This window comes from Triplophysa dalaica, chromosome 25 (assembly GCF_015846415.1).
Source record: "Triplophysa dalaica isolate WHDGS20190420 chromosome 25, ASM1584641v1, whole genome shotgun sequence".
Taxonomy (NCBI): Eukaryota; Metazoa; Chordata; class Actinopteri; order Cypriniformes; family Nemacheilidae; genus Triplophysa; species Triplophysa dalaica.
In genome coordinates this window covers 2,756,339-2,778,880 of record NC_079566.1, presented here as the reverse complement: position 1 = coordinate 2,778,880, position 22,542 = coordinate 2,756,339, and the positions used below count along the sequence as shown (strand labels likewise).

The window sequence follows — 22,542 nt, the reverse complement described above, 5'->3', positions numbered from 1 at the left end:
TTATGTTAACTCGCTGTCATTCGTGTGGAGTGGGCGTGGTCTAAGGCTGCACCTGCTCGCCTGTACAGTGGTGGCGCTGTTGGGTCTGCTGCTCTGTTTGTCTGCAACAGAAGAAAACAATAGCAATGGCGCCTTAGGAACACAAGTGAGCTTTTTGTTTTTGCTGATTTTCAGATTTGTCTTTCTGTCGGATTATTTACTCGCAAATCCAGAGAACAGGTAAATGCATCATCTCGTGTAGGAAAATAACTTCCAGTAGGATTGTACAGATTAAAGACAATAGACTCTGAATGAACTGCAGCTTTATTCGCGAAAAAAAACATTATTACTGTAAATCTCCTCTGACGTCAATGCTGTCATCAGTTCATAAAATGCTGATAATGGGGATATGGTCGAGTTACTTTATTGCTTAAGTAGTCACCAGTATTGAATAAATTATCTTAGATGCTGCACACATAGAGAATGTTAATGTCTCTGATTCTGCACAGTGGTATTGTGTAACTGTCTGCTGTTATTAAAATAAACAGCCCACATATAATCTTGTAATATACTTTAATTTACTAATGAATTGCAATAGACTTTTATAATGTATACTACACCACAGTGACTTGTTGGCAAACAAGAAAGTACTAAGTAGTAGAAACTAGAACAGGTAACAAGTATCTAGATGTATGCAATCTATAGATACTCTCACAATGTATTTGTTATTGACGTGAGCAGTATATGCATGTTCTCTGGGACACATTTTGTGCTACATGCATTGAACATGTCCATGAATGTTTCATGTTTTTGGACAGGTGAGAATGAGTGCTGAGGCGGCAGACCGGGTGGCAGTGACCGGCAGTCGGCCCTCCACGCCACCACAGACGTCCTGGTTTGAGTTTCTGCTGGATCCATCATTACTGGAGCAGCACTTACAGCAGAACCATCCAAGTATCTGAGGATCGCACAATAATATTCACAGTCACTGTAGACATGCATTGCCTTGAAGGGTTGATTTTTGCACCCGATTTGAAGGAATTATTTAATTTCACAAGAAATGAACACGCTGTCCAACGTCACAAAAAATAGTTGTAACTTTGTTTTTGATTTTGAAGTAATTGGGATGACAAAGTGTCTTTATAACACATTCAATATTCACTTGCTATCGTAAGAAGATATTCCTTTCATGGCTTCAAAAATGACAATTCTGACATCATTAACTAATCCTCAGGTTGTTCCGAACTATTATACAATTCTATGTTCTGCTTAACACAAAGGAAGCTATTTGGAAGACGGTCAGTAACTCAATACCTCTCACCCCCGTTGACTCTCGTAGTATTTATTTTCCCTACTATGGCAGTCAAGGGCGCATGAGATCTGTTTGGTTACTAACATTCTAGCAAATATCTTTCTCTGTGTTCATCAAATAAAAGCAGGTTTGGAATAATCTGAGCGTGAGTAAATGATGACCAAATTTTCTTTTTTGGGTGAACTGTCCCTTTAATTTTCACACACCAGCTTTAGAATGAGACTGACAGATTTATTCTTTCTCATGGTGTTTTCTCAGACCCGTCTCCTGTTCTGCTGGTCATTCAGTTTCTTGAGCAAGCCTCTAAACCATCTTTAAATGAGCAGAACCAGGTCCAGCCGCCGGTGGATAACCGCAGGAACCGCACACTCAAACTGTTGGCCCTAAAGGTGGCTGCTCACCTCAGATGGGACCTGAACGCTCTAGAGAAAGGGTGTGTGTGTGTGATGATAAAATGTGGATTGATTTCCTTTTCTTTCCTTTTGTGAAACTTTCTCAGTCCTAGTTAGAGTACTTGATTCAATCGGATCTGCTGACTGGGCAAATAATGAACATTTCATTCACTATATTATATTTGCGTAACATTATGTTACTTTAGAATTCTAACAGTTGTTTGAATGTGTCTGCAGGCTCACCATCCCTGTGCTGAACATGTTATTAAATGAGTTGCTGTGTGCCAGTCGTGTTCCTCCTGGAGTAAAGCATGTAGATCTCGATCTGTCCAGCCTGCCGCCCACCACAGCCATGGCCGTGCTCATCTACAACAGATGGTCAGTGTGACGCTTCATTACATGCGACAGATCTTTAGTGTAATGGCACAATGTAAATGTTATTGCCGGTCGATTTGTACCATTAATTTAGTAGTAAAATCTTGCATAAGGAGAATGCTCACCGCTGATTGGTCCACTGTTAGTGAACTATTTGAGATATCCAATCAACAGCATCTTGTCTCAACAGGGCTATCCGTACCATTGTGTTGAGCAGCTTTCCGGAAAAACAGACCAAACCTGGACCACATCAGCTAAACATGTAAGACACATTTCTCGCTGTTTAATGACACGCGTGTGTGAAGTGTGTTACAGTGATGTGTTCTGTGTGCCGCAGGATGAGTCTGGTCCAGCAGGAGAAGGAACTGACGGAGAACATACTGAGCGTGGTATGGTATTTTTGAATAAATAACAATCGCTTTTAATGTTTTGTTGCTATTTATACTTCTTTTGTTTAAGTGTGACTTATAGAATATCCGAATGTTTTTCAGCTCAGAGAACAGGCTGCAGACTCCATCACGGTGTTAGAACGAGCTCTGAACATCAAAAAAGATTTCTACATGCACACGCTTCGTACCCTGGACCTGCTGGCAGCTGATCCCAGCTCAGCCAACGGAGAGACGGAGTCCTCAACTGCAGGGCTGCGGATCAGTACCGATGACCTGCACTGTCAGGTGGGTCATGTGACTTAGTGAGAGAAGAGGCGCGTTCGGCCTGATGCGGCGCCGTGCAGACCGATCGCCGTCAGTTTTTGAAACATTTTTCTCGGTAATGTTTGTAACTAGAGACTGTGTTACAGGTGCATTATGATTTAGGAGGCATTTGCTTTCAGCAAGGCTGTTCTGATCATTCGTCGTATGAGAAAGCCAGAGAACATTTCAGACTCACACGAGAATTACTCTCGAAGGTGAGACGTTTTCCGTTTACAAGACTCTCTTGTTCACCTGCACCTGTAGATACCCTGGTCCATATATAAACAGCAGCTGTTTCGCATTGTGTCAATCCTAATTTTGTTGTATTTGGCAGGTGGGTAGCTCGTCTTTTTGTCATCTGGACCAACAGCGGTTGGCTGGTTACTGGAGCGCCTGCAGAACTCTGATCGGGACCTCAGACTCCAGCTCGGCTCCGCTCAGCCCATATGAACAGATCAGCTGTTTCATGAAGGATCAGAACTATGAGGTATAAGAAATCATGAGCATTCGCATTTGATCATTTCTATATTGTGCCGCCATAAGTCTCAAAGACCTACTAGACTTCAGAATCACATGAGAATCTCTTCCATTTGACATCTAATATTGCTCTCAAGAGTTCTCTGTAGACATTGAGAATTAAATGTGAGAAGAGTTAAGGGCCGTTCACAACAAGAAGGAAAACTGAGGATAACTATATTAGTGTTCACACCCACAGACAGTAATATTATGTTTATTTTAAGCTCGCACAGACAGATGCGTTCAAAAAGATTTTGATTGGGTGTCCATGTTGGAAAAAAGGGATCCGAAAATCATCCTTCTATATGTTTATCATTTTAATTGTGGTGTGGACTCCATTATTTTCTTACATTAATGTCAGTTGTTTGTCTTGAAGGGAAAGTTCATCCATAAATGAAACTTCTGTCATGAATCGCTTGTTCTATACTTGTATAAGTGTCTTTGTTTGGTTGAACACAAAGGAAGATATTTGGAAGAAGGTTGGCAATTTTCACCATTGACCAACAGTTGGAAAAAAGACAATGGTAGTCAAAGGTGCCCCAGAAATGTTTGCTTTCCCACATTTTTCCAAATATCTTATTTAACGTTCAACAGAATGAAAACCACATAATCATTTTTCTTACTATGTTCGTCAATGGTGCCATAGAACTTTGCTCACATTCTTCCAAATATCTTCCTTTGTGTTCAACTGAACAAAGACATTTATACAGATTAGAGCGAGTCTTAGAATAAAGTCTTGTATTTCTGTCATGCAGGCTTTAATCGAGGCTTTCATTAGAGATAATGTCACACTGAGTCTACCCGACAGCTTCAGACATTCTATTCATCTGGAGCTACTGCACAAACTGCAACAAGGGTGAGATGCCGCTAAATCATATTTTACCCTTTTTAATGAGCTTGTAGTTTTTTTCCTGCTGGGTGTTTTGTATCACGGATTCTACAGATTTGTTTTGACTCTTTTTTTTAGGATAACATGTTGCAGGGTTGTGAGAAATAATGTTGAACGTGTTGTGTTGTGTGTCAGGGACAGAGCTGTGGAGGTGGTGTGTCATAAACTGTGTGTGTGTAACGCCGTGAGAGACGCGCTGGAGGGACGAGTTCTCAGTGTTTCCTTTCATCAGCTGCTTCTGAAACCCTCTGAAAACACAATCAGATTTCTGATGGAGGTACACTGACTTTACTATAGTAAAACCTCATTGTGATATATCTGCAGGTGCTTTATTAAATCAATAGCAATGGCAGTTTGATAAGACGCAAATGTTGAATGAAAGAAATATTTATATTAAACGATATATTGCGATACAAGAAATGGGCTGCGTTGTAGCACTATGGTGTTTTATGTGATGTCGTCTATTTGTCATCCTATTGGTTGAGCTGCCAACACATGACCTGCTTCAACAAATGTAATGTTTTCCTTTAACTGCTTTAAGAAGTTCTTTGAATCCGATCAGGAATAAGAGTCACTTAGTTATAAACATGATCTAGTTTTGCAGTGTTTTTCAGTCTTTCTGTCGTCTTACATGCGCAGGTGTGCATGCGGTCGTTGAGTAAGGAAAACAAGTCAGAAAGGAACAAGAGGAGATTGGCTGTTTTTATCAAGTGAGCACAATCTCAAGGTTAAGTCTGTGTGTTATGGTGGTGGATTTTCTGATCTTGGTTTGGATCGCAGGTATGTTTTTGAAAGTCTGGAGGACGTTTCTCTGGCCCTCATGGTGTCGTCTCATGAACTCCTCAAGGACCTTCTGGACGACGAGGAGCAGCAGGTCCTGACGGAGCAGATGAGGAAGTGCTCGACCACAGTCAACCTCAATTCCAAACCACTGCCTTCCTTTTACGACATTCCCAGTATGTCCTCTCAGATATAGTCAACATGATCTTCTGGAAGCGATGTCTTGTTGTTTATTGTTTGTGTTTTGTTCTTGATAGCAACCGCCAGCGTCAGGATCGGTCAGTTTGAACAACAGCTCATTCTCTCGCTGGACGCTCGACAGATCAGACAGATTGTCATCGAGCTGCACGGGATGGCCGAGCGACCATACTGGAGGGTCAACAGCAAGGTCAGAGTTTACACGGGTGGTCTTCTGCCTCATTTTAACACCTGAGATAGTCTGTTAGGGCTGTCGCCTTTAACTTGCATCAGGTGGTCAGTGGCGCGTAAATGGCTAATTTAGTGTAGAAGATATTCCTGCAAATGTGATCATGTGATGGCAATGAACAGTACAAACTAGGGCTGGGACGATACACTTATCTACATACACAATACTATCTCGATACCTGTGTGCCGATTCAATATATTGCGATGATGTAACTATAACGATTCGATATTACAATGAATGATTGATGAGCGATTTTGGGCTCTAGACTAACATTTTAAAGGGATGGCACTAGTGGCATCAGCCCTTAACTTTATAGCACATTTTTAGATAATACAATTATGGTATGCTACTTTTTTCTGTATCTGACAACAGAAGAGCACAATTCCTCTGAGTTTGTGGCCAGGACTAATTTGGTCACATCTTGGCCTAATGGTGCGTTCCCACCAGACGCGAATGAAGCATTAAACATTTACATTTATGCATTTGGCAGATGCTTTTATCCAAAGCGACTTACATTGCTTTATCCTATACATTTATGCATAGGTATGTGCCATCCCCCGGGATCAAACCCACGACCTTACGTTGTTGACGCAATGCTCTTACCACTGAGCTACAGGAAAGTTAAGCGCGAGTGATTTACACGTTAAGTCAATGCAAAGACGCGATAGATATCCTGCGGCCTGATTTCCGTGAATGACGTGGCGTGAATTGACAGAGTTGAAAAATCTGAACTTTGGGGAATATTCGCGCCGCGTTAACCAATCAGGAGCTTGCTCTAGTAATGATGTGATTACGAGAAGCGAGCGGGGGCAGAAATCCGAAACGACAATGGAGGACAAAATCATGGTCGCTGTATGTGGATAACCGCAAAATGTTCAAGCGTCCAACAATGCGCGAATATGAAATAGAAGGAAATAAAACAGGGTTTTCTTCCAGACGATTTACATCTGTGTATATGAAATTTTGCTAACAAAAGCATAAAAATAATCAAATAAATACAATTGCTAGTATTGTAAATTCAACAACGTCGTCTAATACATTTCGCCATCTGCTGGAATAATTAGTAACTTCGCTCCAGCGCCTCTTAGGTGAAGTACAATAATGAAATTTAAACATGTGAACTGGTCATTTATCAGGTCAGCTTTGTGTTTCATGTATATGTTGTGTTGTTGTAGTGGGAGGTTCCAGGTGATTATGTGAAAGTCATACTAGCAATAAAAGACAACCTGACACGAGACCTGCTGTACATCCTGATGGCGAAAGGTCTGCACTGCATCAATATAAAGGTGTGTATGAAAACAAGACCAGCAGAAGCATCAATAAGTTTTATAAGGAAAATGTTTTGTCCTGGTGTAGACTTTGCTTTTGAACAAATCTCAATTCTTTTATTCTAAACATGTCAATTCAGTGAATAAACTGATCCAGTCATTTGTCATCAATACCATAATTTTACATAAATGTTATTATTTCTGTGCTTTTTTATATCTGCTGTTTGCTTACCTGTTAATTAATTTGTATTTCTAGACTGTATTGTACATCCAACGTAAATAAATATGATAAACCTCATCTTAAAATGATCTTAAATCATAAAATTTGAATCGTAATATTGACATTAAGTTAAGCTGATTTGTTGTTTGATGGAGTCTCTGTTTGTCACATATTGCAGGATTTTGTCCACGCTCGGCAGCTGTTCACAGCGTGTCTGGAGGTGGTGACAGAGTTTTCTCCTAAGCTGCGTCAAGTGATGCTCAATGAGATGCTCTTACTGGACATCAGAGCGCACGAGACTGGAGCTGCCGATGGAAACATGGAGAGACCGCCACCCGACCTGGTGAGCAGAGTACGAGGATACCTGGAGATGAGAATACACGGTATGTGTTGATAAAGAAATGAATGAAAGGAGACTTCTCATGTCACTTGTATATAAAGACACTACACGCTGCATCCATGCGTAGAAGTAGAGCTTTAACTTATTTTATGTTTATTAAATCTCATTCTTTTTTCTCAGTGCTCTTTTTTCCATGTGCCAATCATGGGTTACGAGTGACCCGAAGTATAGTGTGTTTGATTTATTAAGGAAACGTCTTTTAAATGTTGAATCTCTATACTGCAGATATCCCACTGCGTCAGATTGTGGGCGAGGAGTGTGTGGTTTTTATGCTCAACTGGAGAGAGAACGACTATCTGACACTACAGGTTCCTCAGTCGCTGGTCAACAACAACCCCTACATAAAGGTGTGCGCACTAATTCAAACGCATGTTACAACCTATATGATCTCAGATCAGATGTCATGTATGGCGTTTTTGTGGTGCAGCTGGGTCAGCTGATAGCCTCCACCTGTAAAGAGCTGCCGGGACCTAAAGAGTGCAGACGCACGGCTAAAGAGCTCTGGGAGGTGGTGGTGCAGATCTGTAGCGTCTCCAGTCAGCACAAACGCAGCAGTGATGGAAGAGTCAGTCTTCTGAAACATAGAGACTCGTCTCTCGGCATACTGCCCCGGTGAGAGAGAACAATCAGATCATCTTTTCATCCTTTGGCTGTTCACAGGAACAGACATTTGGATTTTTTTATTATACATACCGAGTATTGAATATCTACAATAAAATGTCCTCTTTTATTTTAGAAGCAAATTCATGACCTTTATGAAGAAACTACGGGTAAGTGGGACAACTCTGCACATTCACAGCAGGGTCCAAAAGTCTGTGAACATGTGACATTTTAATATTATTTTAACCTTAAGAGATGTGATTTAGAGACGTGTCAAACAAATGAGCAATAAACAAGCCACGCACGCTTGATCCGTGACGGTGCTTTGGTTCTTAATGGGTGCTACTGTGTTTTGTTGCTGTTTTAGGAGCCGCTGGTTCTGACAACACTCATTTCTTTGTTTGTGAGGCTGCACAGTATCGTACGGGTATGAGATAAGACCCTTCATACGTCACATTATTAGTTATACTGTGATATCAACTCTTCACGTTTAGGTCACTGTGTACATATGTGTTTTTCCAGGATGATATAGTGAACGAAGTGACCGCTGAACATCTCTCCATATGGCCTTCTTCTCTGGCTAAGTATGTCACAAACTGTCAAACATAATATGAGGAGATGTGTTGTGCTGTACTGTGCGTGTTTGCTATAATGAGGAGGATTTTGTTGGATGTGAAGTTTACAATCTGTGGACGTTGAAGCTGTGGTCGTGACATTGAAGGAGTTGGTGAACTTCGCTCTCAGTCTCAACCCCAATAATCAGTCGTGGCTCTGCACACAGGCCGACATCTACTTTGGTGAGCAATAGACACACGTAACCGTGAGAAGAAACAGAACCAATGTTTATTTGATGAACAATGGGAGATTTTGTTGTTGTGTGCAGAAAGGTCCGAGAGGTTTTAATCACCAAAATATGATGATTGAAAGAATTTCCATGTGTGAATGAACAGGTTTCTTTTTGTTTTACAGTCACCAACCAGTATTCTGCAGCAATGCATTATTACCTGCAGGCCGGGACTGTGTGCTCAGATTACTTCACTAAACCTGTTCCTTCTGATGTCTACACCGATCAGGTACCCAAGAAACTCTTCAGACTTCTGTTGTAATTGATGAGTGTATGTGACTGTGATCTAATGTGAGGTGTGAAACATCTGTGTAGGTTCTGAAGAGAATGATCAAATGTTGCTCGCTGTTGAACTGTCACACGCAGGTAATCTGGTGTTTTCACTGTCACAAATCCCGTCTGAATGATTGGTGATAAACTCATGCGCTGGTTGTCTGCTCGTCACAGGTGGCTGTTCTCTGCCAGTTTCTGAGAGAAGTGGATTACATGACAGCGTTCAAAGCCCTTCAGGAGCAGAGCAGGTAACCTGTGGTTTGAACCCTGTGGGTAGAAGCAGAAAGGTCGCTGGTTCAATTCCCAGGCAATGTACTAATAAAGAATGTATAACATAAAGGGATAATTCGCCCAAAATTGAAATCTATCATTTCTTACCCTCAAGATCTTCGAAGACAAAAGACAGACATACTCGCATACAAACTCTCCACACACACAATATGCACACGTACTAACACACACACACAGACGAGCACCAACACACACACAAGCACCAACACACACATTTTATTATCTCCGTGGGGACAGTCCATAGGTTTAATGAGTTGTATACTATAAAACGGGATATTCTAAAGATCATAGAAAACTTTTTGCATTATTAGAATTTCAAAAATGATCGTTCTGTACTATTCGTTAGCTTTTGTGCCCCTGGGGACCTAAATTTTGGTCCCCACAGTGACACGTGTCCCCATGAGTTGGTGTGTATTCAGGTTTAGGTCCCCACTAATATATAAAAACCAAGTCACACTCACACAGAGAAGCACACAGACACACACACAGTGAAGCACACATTTAAGATAAAGGAGAGAGAAATACAGGTCAAATATTAAACGGACTAAAAATTCCTATATGCAATATTAATTATGTATAACTTTAAAATTCTAGGATTTTTTTGTCATCAGGGAAGCATGCTCTGTTGTTAATCTCCGGAGAGAAGAGTTGTAAAAAAATGTTTTTTTCATTTCAACAGTCATGATTCTATGGACTCCCTCTACGACTACATCTGGGATGTGACGATTCTGGAATATCTCACATGTATCCTTTTAAAATCACACCCCAGTCAGGTTATGATGTTATTCATGCCTGTTTTCATGATGTTACTGTATGTATTAAGAGATTACATCACCTTTTCAGCCAGTTATAAATTCAATGAAATTCAATGATTTGATTGCGAATTGGCTCTAACACAGGTTTAAAATAACCTACTTAGTGTCTGTCCTGTGTTAGGGAACCTTAATCTTTGCCCTCAGATATTCACTACAAACGCGGAGAGAGCGACAAAAGACAAGTTGCGGTAAGATGTGGTTGAGCTTCACGCTTAAAAAAATATTTATTACACTTGTAGAATCACTGCAAACTCTTTCCAGCAGTCATCGCCACTAAAACACGTGGACAAAAACTAACATTTCATTGTTATCAAATACAAAACAGCAAGGTCACTTCATTTGATCTTTACTAATGATGTTAAATGATGTTTGAACAGATAAAGGCTATTGGACAGGCAGAGCTCAACTCCAGTAATCCAGAAGAAGTCCTGCAGCTCGCAGCTCAAAAAAGGAAGAAAAGATTCCTGCAGGCGATGGCAAAACTCTTCTTATAGAGCCACTTCAAGAGTGTGCTTTAAAAAAATAAATATTTTTTTTACTGAAAATTCAAATAAATATGCTTGTTCTCTCATTTGCTTTTATACAAATTTATACATACAGAATTTTCAGTGTTCAAACAACATTTGTCCTATTTCACAATTGTTTGTGGAATGATCATGTAATGTACAATTTGATGGGTTTAGCAAATGTGAGAGTTGTAAATATAGTGTACATTTATATACAGTTAAAACATCGAATGTATGAGGAAAACAATATTTGACAGGGCATTCAAACATTTCAGGAATCACGTTTTTAAGTTCAAACAAACAGACTATACAGACTTAAGCAGGCTGCTTTTTTTTGGTACAATTTATTAATGCTAACTAAGAAAATTACATCTTACTAACATAAATTATCAAGCTATTCAAAAATCAAAACAGAATTTGTTTTTTAAACTCCATTTTGAAGTCTATATACACAGTCTCTGCTGTACTACACTTGTACAACTTGAGATGGAGTCTAGCACTGGCCCTGTCGTTCGGATCTACAGATGTTAACTAGGTTTCTCAGAGCTGCTGGGTGGTGTTGGTGGAAAACTGTGGTTCAAACTTTCAGACTGCTTCTGTTGAGTTTCCTTCTGTAAACAAGAGACGGAGAAATGTTCATGATCAACCCTGACCTGCCCACCGCAGAAGCAAAGCAGACAAACTGCAGGGATCACACGAGACTCACCAGCATGGACAGATAGTCCACATGTGTCTGAATGTTGTGTCTGTCCTCACACGACACTTTCACAAAGTCTTTCAGCTGTGCCTTCTCGTAGCACATCACGGTCTCCGCAAATGGGGCCATCCAGTTCACGCACGTCTCCATGGCCTCCCACCTTAATCCTGTGTGAACGTTCAATAAATATTTGAATTTAAAGAATCACTTTTTATGTGAAACTGAATTATCATTAAGCTCACGATAACACCGCAACAAAATAAGTGTATGGTCTGAACACTGAACATAAGCCCAAACCAGTTGTTACCGCAATATTAAGAGTTGAATATACGTATATATAAAAAGCTTGGTGGTTTTGAACGATTTAATCTGAATTTGACATGTATACTCGTGTAAAAATGTCTCACCTGATACTTTCTTTACATCATCAACAGAAGTGAAGTGACAAAAGGCAGCCGCAGCTAATACTCCGTATTTAAAGTCCAAAGAATTGATGTCAAGGATGCACAAATCCAACAGCTGAGTACAAATGAAAAGATAGTGTTAAAATATACATGTAAACATTCAATGAAATGTTACATTTAGACATTTATTTGATGTAGTTTGTGTGGCGAACACTAACCTGTGTAATCTGAATGTAAGTTCCCTGAGCGAACTGCGGCACTAACGGATCGGTGAAGTCGTATACTGATGCCATCTGAATGTAGAGCTTCATCCAGGATACAACCGTCTCTGGATACAGATCCCAGTTTAATGCCTGTTTACACAACACACACACACAGAATTAAATACATTATTGAGGTTTTTAAGATTATACTCATTTGACACGTTCAGCCGTCTTAATATCAGAACACAAATTTTAGTACAAATACAAAATCTATCGGATGAACCCTTTTTACCATAATAAAAACATGTTCATTTTCATAAGGGATCGGTCAGGCTCCCTCCTCATTTTTGCTTGAATTCAGTTACCGCACCGTTTTTTCTAAAGAACCGAGTAGTCAGATTGTGACCTCTAGGGGATGACTTAAGTTTTACTGCTTTTACCCCCAGAAAACAATGAAGTGTGTCTAATATAAACACTTTAGCTGTGTCTGAAGTCACACACTTGTTCACTCATTCACTATTCCCTATATAGCGAATGCTAAATAGTCCACTATATGGGGTAGAATTGAATGAAAATGAGTAAACAATTTTGGACACTAATGTAATATATCCTGCGTATGACAGTACTGTCGCGGTCAGGATATTCGTCATAACAATTATATTACACCTGTGTGACTGTATGGATTGTTTTGTTAAATGGTAAAGTTCATCGTTACATTATTTGTCACGTTTATCGTATTCGTTTTTAATAAAGAGAACAAAACAAATGTTTTCCTCCAGCTGATTCTAATCAGACAGTTGATTCGCGTTGGATCATGGGAAATATGAGTGAGCGAGTGATGTACATCGGATGTACACTCAAAATCAGAATGCATTGTGGGTAAAAAGGAGTCAAATGAGTTGTTTACTCAGAATTGGGACAACACTACAAAATGGCGGACACCTGATATAGTGCACTATATAGTAGATAGTGTGTGAATTCAGACACAGCTCTAATGTGACCCTGGATCACAAAAGCAGCCTTAGTTACCACAGGAACAGTTTTGGTAAAAGCCAAAGATACATCGCATGGGTCAAAATGCTCGAAAAATCATTAGGATATCAAGTAAATATCATGTTGCATGAAGATATTTTGTAAATTTCCAAATGTAAGTATATGCAAACTATTTATGTGAGTGGATGGCCTGCTAAAGTGCCTTTGATTTACAACTTCAAAGAAGATTTTCTCAATATGTTTTCAGATTTCAGTCAGATATCCTCCTATACTTACAACCCATACATCAATAGAAAGCTTAAGAATACGTAAAACACGAAGACCACGGTCTCATATTATCTGAAAGACATGTGGAATAGAAAGTAATGTCACTTTTCACACCTTTAACATGATCAACTCCATCTGCAGTATGTCCTCCTCCAGACAGGCTCCGTCGGTCACAAACGCCAGCTCTGAGATCCTCGGCGGATAGATTTCCTGCAACAAGAATCAATGTTGCAAAGTGATCTATTTACCACTTCTACAAACCTCAAATTTTGATCAATATTTTCTACGACAGCCATGACAAAGGACCAATTTCATACGATGTTAGCCGTCCTCGTTTTGTTACAGGTTCTTACCTCCATTTTGGAGGCGACAAAAAGCGCCGTGATTCCTACGAGCTGCAGACGGTCCTTCTGCATGTCATTCTGAGTCGACATGAACCTGTCGAAGTAATCCTGCGCTAGATAGAACGTCTGTCTGTGAAGTGTGTACGACTCGCACACCTGCCAAACAGTCGGACACGGTTACTGAAGACTTGATCTGACACGACAGCAACAACATTGAGAGACAGCATTGACTGGGTCTGTACCTCCATGAGCCAGTCCAGCACGACCGCTCTCATCTTGGGCTGCACCGACGGATGTCTGCATAAGCTGTTCTTATTGTGTTTGTACTTCATCTCTTTGCTCAGCATCTTCACCCAGACGTCTTCTGAGCTGCCCCAACTTCCCCCAAACACAACAACACAAAAACACTCATCAAACCAACCGAGACAAAAGTGAAAGGAGACATCAGACTGAACGTCAACCTGAAGTTACTGTATGTTGCTGTATAGAAAGATCCAGAATGTCCACATGAACACACCTGAGCGTTGGCAGCGGAGAAGGACGAACATCTAAAGATTGATCAGAGGAATCAGAAATCTCCACAATTGCGTCCGTTCTGTGCACATCATTCTGTCTCCGCACATCCTAGAAGGTGTTCACATTGAGACGAATGTCAAGGTTGGTCAAATATACACCATGAAAATGTGTCACAAATGAAATGAAAATTCTGTCTTGTTCTGTTGTAAACCTGTATAAATGTCTTCACACAAAGGAAGATATTTGGAAGAATGATGGTAACCAAACAGATCTCATCCCCCATTTACAGCCGTAATATTTATTTTCCCAGTAAATGAAGGATGAGATCTGTTCGGATCTGACATTTTTAAGTAAACGATGACAGAATTTTCAGTTTTGGGTGAACTATTAACACTGTGAAGCCCATTGCACATTGAATCCAAAATTTGCGTCCCAAATTTCTGCACGTTAAAAAATGAATACGACCTCACATTTTGTCAATCACATTTACACAGTGCCTCCGATATCTTCGTCCGTCATAAAAAATCCGGACTGGGTTCGATTTTCTGCGTTTTTCGCATCCGTCAAGCATTTTGAGTGTCCTTTTTAACAATTCAGATACACCGTACAAACGAGAGCCAAATATGAAAAAACTCAGACGAAAATTTCGGACTGTCCGTGCAAAGACCTTAAAACTTTGCTGTAGTTTTTGCAGCCGGTTTGCCAGTAACTTACTGTAGATTGAATAACTACTTCATATCATTTCCAATCAGTACTGTTTTCAATTAGTTTAATCAAAATAAAAACAGTTTGACTCCTGCCACAGCAGCACTGCAAAATACGACATTCTTCCTAAGTATTCTTCTCTTTAAAACTTTGATCACGATACATTAACATAACAAGAAAAGTGACCCAAGATAGGCCTACTTAGTCTTTATGAAAGAATATATATATATATAAACTAGGTAAGTTTATGCTTAAATCAAAATTGTACATTAAATCTACGGTAAATTACCGGCATACCTGCTGCGAAATTACAGCAAAAATTACAGTGTATGTACAAAATGAAGGCAAAAGAAAAGCTTAATGTATGGATTATTAATATTGTGATGGTCCTCTGATACCTGAGTGGTGCTATTGAACTTTGTTATCAAGGTTTTTCTTCTGTTGCTCTGTAAAAAAAGATCAGCAAGTTTTTTCAAGGCAGTGATAGAAGTGTACAGAAAACATGCTTCCTGTCTGAAAACTCACTATACCTGTTTCTTTATTGTTGCTATCCGGCGTGTGTTTCCGTTCTCATGTCTGGCTTGACGGGGTCCACTAGAACAACATTCACATGTGTTAGATTATGCCATCTGTGATGTTTATATCAGAATGCAGAGATGTTCGTGTGTGGATGGGGAAATGTCAACATTACACTGTATATTATCAATATGTTAGCTTAAAAACAACAACAGTCAATAAGTGTGTTTAGCAAAAAGAACTGTGTGTTATAACAGTATAATATCACCTTGTTCTGGTCATGTTTGTTTCTGTAGTCTTCTGCAGGAGAGGTCTGTCAAACACATTTGAACTGTTGTTAGTTCACGTTTCACAATAAACACACCGCCATACAGTCCTTATGCCATACATTCATCTACATTACTCTTATATACCTTCACTACTAACCCATGCGAGTATAATACAGTCTCAGTGTGTATTGAATTATATTTCACCAGTTTTTTTAATGCAAGCGCGCGCCAAATTCCTTTCTGGCGGGATCGATGTACGTTTAGTAAACAGACTATAACGCCGTATGTACACATTTCATTGATCGTGCACGCGCTTGACGAACTTCATGCGATGCATGTGAATGACACGCGTCTGACATTACAAAAGATAAAGACACGGTTATTTCTAACGATATTCCTGTTGATACCGTCCCTCCAAAACGTTAGCCTGTTAGCATTGTAACCTATTATACACATTACAAACGTGGATTAAACGACGTGGAAGTGTTACGCGAGTAATTTAGTCGGATCTTGAGGAGCCGGAGACAGTTAAGAAAGTTTATTAAAAAAATATGCAAGAATTCATGTTTACAGCAGAACAAAGCTGAAGATGTGCGTGTGCGATTATAATAAATACCGTGAATAAAACCGGCGAACGCGGTTAGACAGTCTTTGCTGAATTAAAAGAAGTAATGAAATGCTGTATTTGTTAAATTAACAAAGATGAACTTTAATGTACAACGTTGCATTTCTTACCAGATCTGTCTCGCGCCGGCGCCAAGTGTTTCAGCTCTCGCGCAGCTGTCAGTGGGATGTTGCGCATGCGCTCTCGTCTGTCGCGCGCCAGCTGACATGATACTGTTTTCCTGAATTCGCTGTTTCAGTCAACAACCTCCACTTGAGGCTTATAATATTTATAATATATTTGGAAGAATCTTTTACTTTGTCATTTATTGATATTTTTGCAAAGACCACAGGCCTATAGATTTCTGTTATCCGTCTAATATTATAAAATAAATAGCATATAAAAAGGCATACATGTATTATTTAGTGTTCATATCATGTACGCGGATTTAACACACATCTGCATGTGCGTTTGTTTTATATAAAGAAAGCTTTCATTGAAAATGCAACGTTTGTGTATTTCCTGAATGGGCGGAGCTCAAGAACTCTTGCGGCCACGTGCGTTCAGTGCAAATGTAAACATACTGTACATTCGAGGACCGAACTAAAGCAGAAACCTCACAGAATAAACATCTATTTTTGAGTGTGTTTATAAACACGACAATAAAAATAATATTCGGTCGACTTACGCTACTTACACAACTTACACAAAATTGGTGCACTATGCAGATTTCATAATTCTGGTTTATAATGTCATATTGCTTTGAATAGGGTAGTTATTTTTGCTACAAAGCAAAACGTTTTTCTATTATTGCATTTGTGTCAGGATATTGGTCCTTATAAATTACAATTTAACAAAATCTTGTTTTGTGTCCTGCAGAAGGAAGTCAGGTTTGAAATGACAAAAGCTTGAGTAAATGATGATAGAATTTTTATTCTGGGTGAATTATATAAAAATATAATTGAATTATGGCTCAAGATACAAAATGTTGTAGACACCTAACATATCCATAAGTGTTCTTATTATTCTACTTATTCTGCCATAGACGTCTAACCCATAGAACCATATACATGGGAAAGTTGTGAAATATTGCACACACATAGAGGACAGTCTTAACTGTCAACATGGCAAATTTGGAGTCTCAAATCCAAACCTCATAGCTCTTCCAACAGTCCAAACTTTACATATTTCGCAAAACTTTTAAACCGTACATCCTACGAACAAAAATATTTTTATCGATTTGAATATTTTGCATGAAATTTGGTATGCGGCGTCTAGAGCCACTGCTGACAAAAAGGTTTTGGATTCTCTAATAATTAATTATCAAATAATTTGATAGCAAGCACACCCAAACTTTCATTTATTGACACTTGGTACATGTCGTCGCAGTCATGACATGAGGTAATATACAACACACAGTTTTGGCACAGTGCCACAGGGATCCAGAGATATAAAAATTGCTATTTTTGCTTATAACTTTTGACAAATTTTTCATTTCTTTAGTCATTCAGATTGTGGTCTCACCCATTTGGAATTTTGTCATAAAAAGCAGTTTAAATGCAATGGCCTATCGTTAAGAAACTTCATACTGTAGTTAATCATACTCGAGTTTGAGACTACTTGCAAGCTCATAGTGGTCAAGAGATAAAACTAAGTTTGTTAAAATGCTCTTAACATATGAAAAAATTGACATAATGTAATTTGATTTACATTAGTATATTTGTAATCGCAAGCCGAGTAATTTGATACCAAACTTGTCATATTCCGACATACTTTCTTTCTGCCAAGTTGAATTATGTACAAAACATACTTTTATCTAATTCCTTCTACAAAATGAGTCAGATTTGCATGACAATTACTTTGGAGAATCTGGAGACAGGACTGACAAAAAAGTTGTTAAAAGCTTTTTGATTGATCAAATGGTTCTTGTATTGTCAAATCATTTTAAGGCAACATGGCAAAGGGTCATGTGTATGTATCTTCGCAACACTATTGTGTATTGACATGAACTTTGCAATGTGTTATCTCAGGCTTATCTAGTCTGCCTCATAAAAAAATGGTTACAGTGCCACCTAGTGGTCAAATTGTGTTTTCGGTGACTTGCCCTGTTTTAAAACTTGCCTTTCAGAATCTGATTATCTGACATATCCAGATCATTTCCCTATGGACCATTGTTGGGCTTGACCCCATAATTGCTGCCTGCAGCTATATTTGTAACAAAATCTTTTAATGTGTGTGTCTCTTGTTGAGTTGCCACCATGGTTCATGGTTGCCACAAAATGAAAATATGTTTTGAATATAACTATGAATCGTACATTTTTGGGGAAAAATCGGGCAACCCTTGACAGCTATTGAGTGTGTTTCTTGTCAATGCTCTTGATATTTTCTGAAAGCTTTTGTTTGAGGACAAATATTTCAGTCAGTTCAAAAAGCGGGGTAAGTGACTAACACAGTTCATCTCAATATTGTTTATTACTATTTGTTTATAACTGATACATTTTTGTATACTGCAGTAAAATGTTCACAATGTGCAGGGGAGACGAGCGTCAGTCAAATCAGTAAATTTTACATTTACATCTGTAAATCACAAAAAAATTAATTGGTTTTCTTGTCGAGAAAGATGTTTGTAAAGTTAATATACCAACAAATTTTTTACCATACGTATAGTAGGGCCAAAAGCGATGTATTTTCTTTTAAATAATTTGTAAAAAAGACCGTAATTGGAACTACTGGTTTTATAAATATACATCAAATGCGTAGAAAACACAACGCTCACAGTATAAATCAAACATTGAATAGAATCTCATCAGTTATTAATATTTTGTTTGTATTCTTCTCAAAGCAGACTTCTCCAAACACAACAACAAAACATGCATTCAAAATGTTTAATACATATTTAATAAATAATCATTGATGTTCTTAAAGCATGAACAAGATGGCAACATCATTGCATACTAGCATAATAAATGCTTTGGCCTGATTGATTCAGTGCACCTATGAAAAAACATTGTGAATCAATGCCCAGGTCCTCAAGAGAAGATTCAGTTTAGTTGTCCTGTATTTGCTCCACATGTTTCTACCACTGTAACGTTCAAACAGTGTCAAATCAAGGTCACTGATAGTAAAGTAAAATGTTTTTGTTTTGTTTTGTTTTTTATTTTAACTAATGTTTGTATTTCGGCTTCACCGGAGTGAAACCACTTCTTATGAGCAGAACAAGCGCTACAGGTCCAAAAGTCCTTCTACCCGGTCTGATCATGAGGATGAAGGAAGGAGGTGGAATGACGGCTTTCCAGAACTACTCCTAACTTAAACCTGGTCTAAAGTCAACGGTGCAATTTATTTTGGTTATTTATAGAGCAAAATGATTGAGTGCAGCTGCTACATGTCAGAGGAGACTTGGACCTCCCAGCTGAGACTGGTTTCTGCCAAGACTCTTTCTCCATTTATTCATCATTGGAGTTTGGGTTCCTCACCACCGGGCCATGTTGGCTTGCTCTAGTAAGTAACAAACAGACAAGTATAATGCTTGGAACACAGAAACTGGTTCAAACTTGCCTGACAAAACTGGCAAAGACAACAACAAGACCTGACAATGAATGAGTGCAGTGGGTTTCAATAGATTTCAGGATGACGGGTGAATGAAGATCAGGTGTGGGTGCTATAGAAACATGGTTGACAGGGTGCAATTAATGCTGGGAAATGTAGTTCGGTTCGCAAGTGCAGAACGAATGCATTTTTGATCACATTCATGGTGTCTCAAAATCACACAGATTGTTCACTGTTCTTAAGATTATAAAAAGAAGAACTGAAGAATACTTGTTATTGTATTACGTACAAAATAAGTGTGTGAAAATAGTTAATTATGGAAGAGTGCTTCTTATTCACCAATGCTGTAGGTTTCACCTGTATTTATTCTCTGTTCCACCATGTTATGTTCCTTCATAAGTAACCGGACTACACCTTCTGCTCTGCATCACTTAAACGTTGTTACCACACAAGATATGGTGTATGGGATACACGTACAAAAAGGTAAGTCAATAAGAAAGCAAAAACATACTTTAATACGGACACATTTATTATGATATGTATGAAATAACCCTTGTAGAGACATTTGAATACATTTGTTTAATATACCGTAATTACAGTGTTTCCAGTAACGAATTAAACGTTTTTATTTTAAGTTTCTTTAACCCATAAACATTACTTTACAATCCATAGGTGTTTATGTAGCTGTAAGGAGTGTCCGACATGCGCCAACATTGTGAGATTCCAAGAATCTTCTTATGGATTCCACAACTTCAACAACCGAGTTCTTTTAACATTTCCATTGTGTGAACTTCTGCTTTCTGCCATAAATGTTATGTAATATACTGTAGATCTATCAAAAGTTATTGATCCAGATAAAAATATCTTATATACATCTTTGTATTTAAATAACCTACAAATATTTAAATAATAATGGGTACAACTTTAATTTCAGAACAAGAGAACCAGTGGACGGATGCTGGACAGTCTGTCATTGCTACTGTTCATCAGGAAGATCAGACCGTTCCTAACAGACGTAAAAAAAACTTTCAACAAAAAAAACTTTTGACCATCTCTTTTCTTTCTCTACTTTTCTCTGTGTGCTTGCACAAAAATACTTACTGGCACTGGTATGTGTATATCGCCTTACGCAGATGAATCACTTCTTATTTTCCTAAAATGTAAGGTCCTTTGCATGTCAGAGCCGATAGCCTTGTGGTTAGTGCTCTGACATATGGTGATGTCGAGTCCCGGCTTGTGGTCCTTTCCAGATCACCCTTTGTTTCCTGCCATGTTACTGTACTGTAAATAAAGGCAAAAAATATAAATATATATAAAAAGTACATTTCTTTGCATAAAAGCGTCAGCCAAATGAATAGAATATATATTTTTAATTTATCTCAAAATTGTGTTGATCTATTTTTATTCTTGAACATAGTGTTCAAGTATATTCCAAAATAACCCAAATTTTTAGGTGACGTGGCAATATTTTGCAAGGTGATGCGTGAATTCCTGGGACCTATATACAGCAATTAAAAACGGGGGGTCAATATCTCCTGAAACATACATTTATCCTTTTGACTAGCAGGTAATAAATTCCAGTGGTAGGGAATCAAATACCACTATATGCCACTCTGAAACTGTCTGTGGTTTATCAGATATCATGCTAATATCCAAATGTTGTCGGATAATAATGAGCTCAATTTTGAAACAGTGCCAATGACACCATTACCATGACCAATGTGATGGTTTCTGATAAAAGCAACATTCAGGATTATTATATGGATTTGAAAAGAGTCTTCTCATCCTATGCAAATGCTCCTTTCTTCTGCGTAAGTTCTTCAAATGCTTCTTCTCTTAAAACCACCAACTGTGGGATCTGTGGGGAACTGAAATCTACTTTCGCATGCAAAAGTATTCTTGCCTCTGTTTTTCACTCTTTATGTTGCTGCTGCTCTGTGTTCAACTACATGAAATTTATTTTTTAACACAAATCTACACTTTATATACCATAAAGACAAAACAAAAAACAGATTTGGGACAACTTGGAAAATTGACTAAAAAGAATAATTACATTGCATGAGTATTCATACCCTTAACTCAATACTTGGTTAAAGCACCCTATCAGCCTCAAAATCTTTCTGGGTATGATGTGACAAACTTTATGCATTTGGCAAATCTTAGTTCTGTGTCAGCTTAACTCAACTGAACACAAATTTATTTATATAGGGCTTTTACAATTTTCATTGTTACAAAGCAGCTGTACATGATACGTTTTGAATATAAGCCAAACAACTAAATAAGTCAGCCACCTTAGTGCTTCGAAAGGGAGGGGTGGAGTGATCCATTGGTTGCATTTCAAAAACTCACGGCAAGATACGACTAAATTTCATACATTGGAACTTTAAATAAATGACCTCGTTTCTCTTTTTTAGAGTAACAAGCATTTACAAATGTGTGCCTGTGGCCTACTTCAGAATGTTTACACAGAAATCCTGCACCTTTGCTTTATTATCTTTAGGAAGTTGTTGTCTATTTTTTTGTAGGCTTGTGTGATTATCATGCCTTTGTAACTGTCAAGCTTTTTTAAGTATCAAATTTAGGGGCTTTTTAGCTTTAATTTGAAAGGACAGTGGAGAACAGACAGGAAAGCATTAGATAGAGACAGGGGAATGGGACCGGCAAAGGACGCTCGAGACAGGAACTTGGGTCAGCCCGCAAATGCACTAGCACTATATGTCATTGCACTAACCACATGGCTATTGGTGCCAACATAATTGTCAAACTTAATTTGCAGTTGCAGCTTTTAAAAGACCAGATCCAAATAAAATATCTGACAAGGATTTAGAAGTAGACGTTCCCTGTAGGCAAAAATACGTATGTGTCACAAATAGTATGTTCTTTGCAGTATACAAAA

The 22,542-nt window shown here is 38.6% G+C and overlaps 2 protein-coding genes across 2 annotated transcripts; one reads left to right on the top strand and one right to left on the bottom strand.

The window, feature by feature from the left end:
• The first annotated feature begins 84 nt into the window (after positions 1 to 84).
• Positions 85 to 10,628, top strand: ints8 (integrator complex subunit 8). The gene is made up of 28 exons (XM_056741572.1): positions 85 to 219; positions 798 to 933; positions 1,550 to 1,724; positions 1,921 to 2,061; positions 2,249 to 2,320; positions 2,396 to 2,447; positions 2,550 to 2,732; positions 2,858 to 2,965; positions 3,085 to 3,237; positions 4,022 to 4,122; positions 4,291 to 4,432; positions 4,795 to 4,865; positions 4,936 to 5,111; positions 5,193 to 5,323; positions 6,538 to 6,648; positions 7,029 to 7,233; positions 7,476 to 7,597; positions 7,678 to 7,862; positions 7,987 to 8,020; positions 8,218 to 8,277; positions 8,373 to 8,434; positions 8,529 to 8,647; positions 8,820 to 8,923; positions 9,010 to 9,060; positions 9,142 to 9,215; positions 9,938 to 10,002; positions 10,218 to 10,261; positions 10,451 to 10,628. The coding sequence occupies exons 2-28, from the start codon at positions 804 to 806 to the stop codon at positions 10,565 to 10,567; spliced, it is 2,988 nt and encodes a 995-aa protein (XP_056597550.1). The 5' UTR covers positions 85 to 219; positions 798 to 803; the 3' UTR covers positions 10,568 to 10,628.
• Positions 10,629 to 10,765: 137 nt separating this feature from the next.
• LOC130415704 (G1/S-specific cyclin-E2-like) lies at positions 10,766 to 16,304 on the bottom strand. The gene is made up of 12 exons (XM_056741573.1): positions 16,229 to 16,304; positions 15,493 to 15,537; positions 15,239 to 15,302; positions 15,107 to 15,154; positions 14,005 to 14,111; positions 13,730 to 13,865; positions 13,497 to 13,643; positions 13,258 to 13,353; positions 11,899 to 12,033; positions 11,684 to 11,795; positions 11,286 to 11,443; positions 10,766 to 11,190 (listed from the first exon to the last, which is right to left on the bottom strand). Exons 2-12 carry the CDS (start codon positions 15,504 to 15,506, stop codon positions 11,107 to 11,109), a joined length of 1,101 nt encoding a protein of 366 aa, XP_056597551.1. The 5' UTR covers positions 15,507 to 15,537; positions 16,229 to 16,304; the 3' UTR covers positions 10,766 to 11,106.
• Positions 16,305 to 22,542: the final 6,238 nt, after the last annotated feature.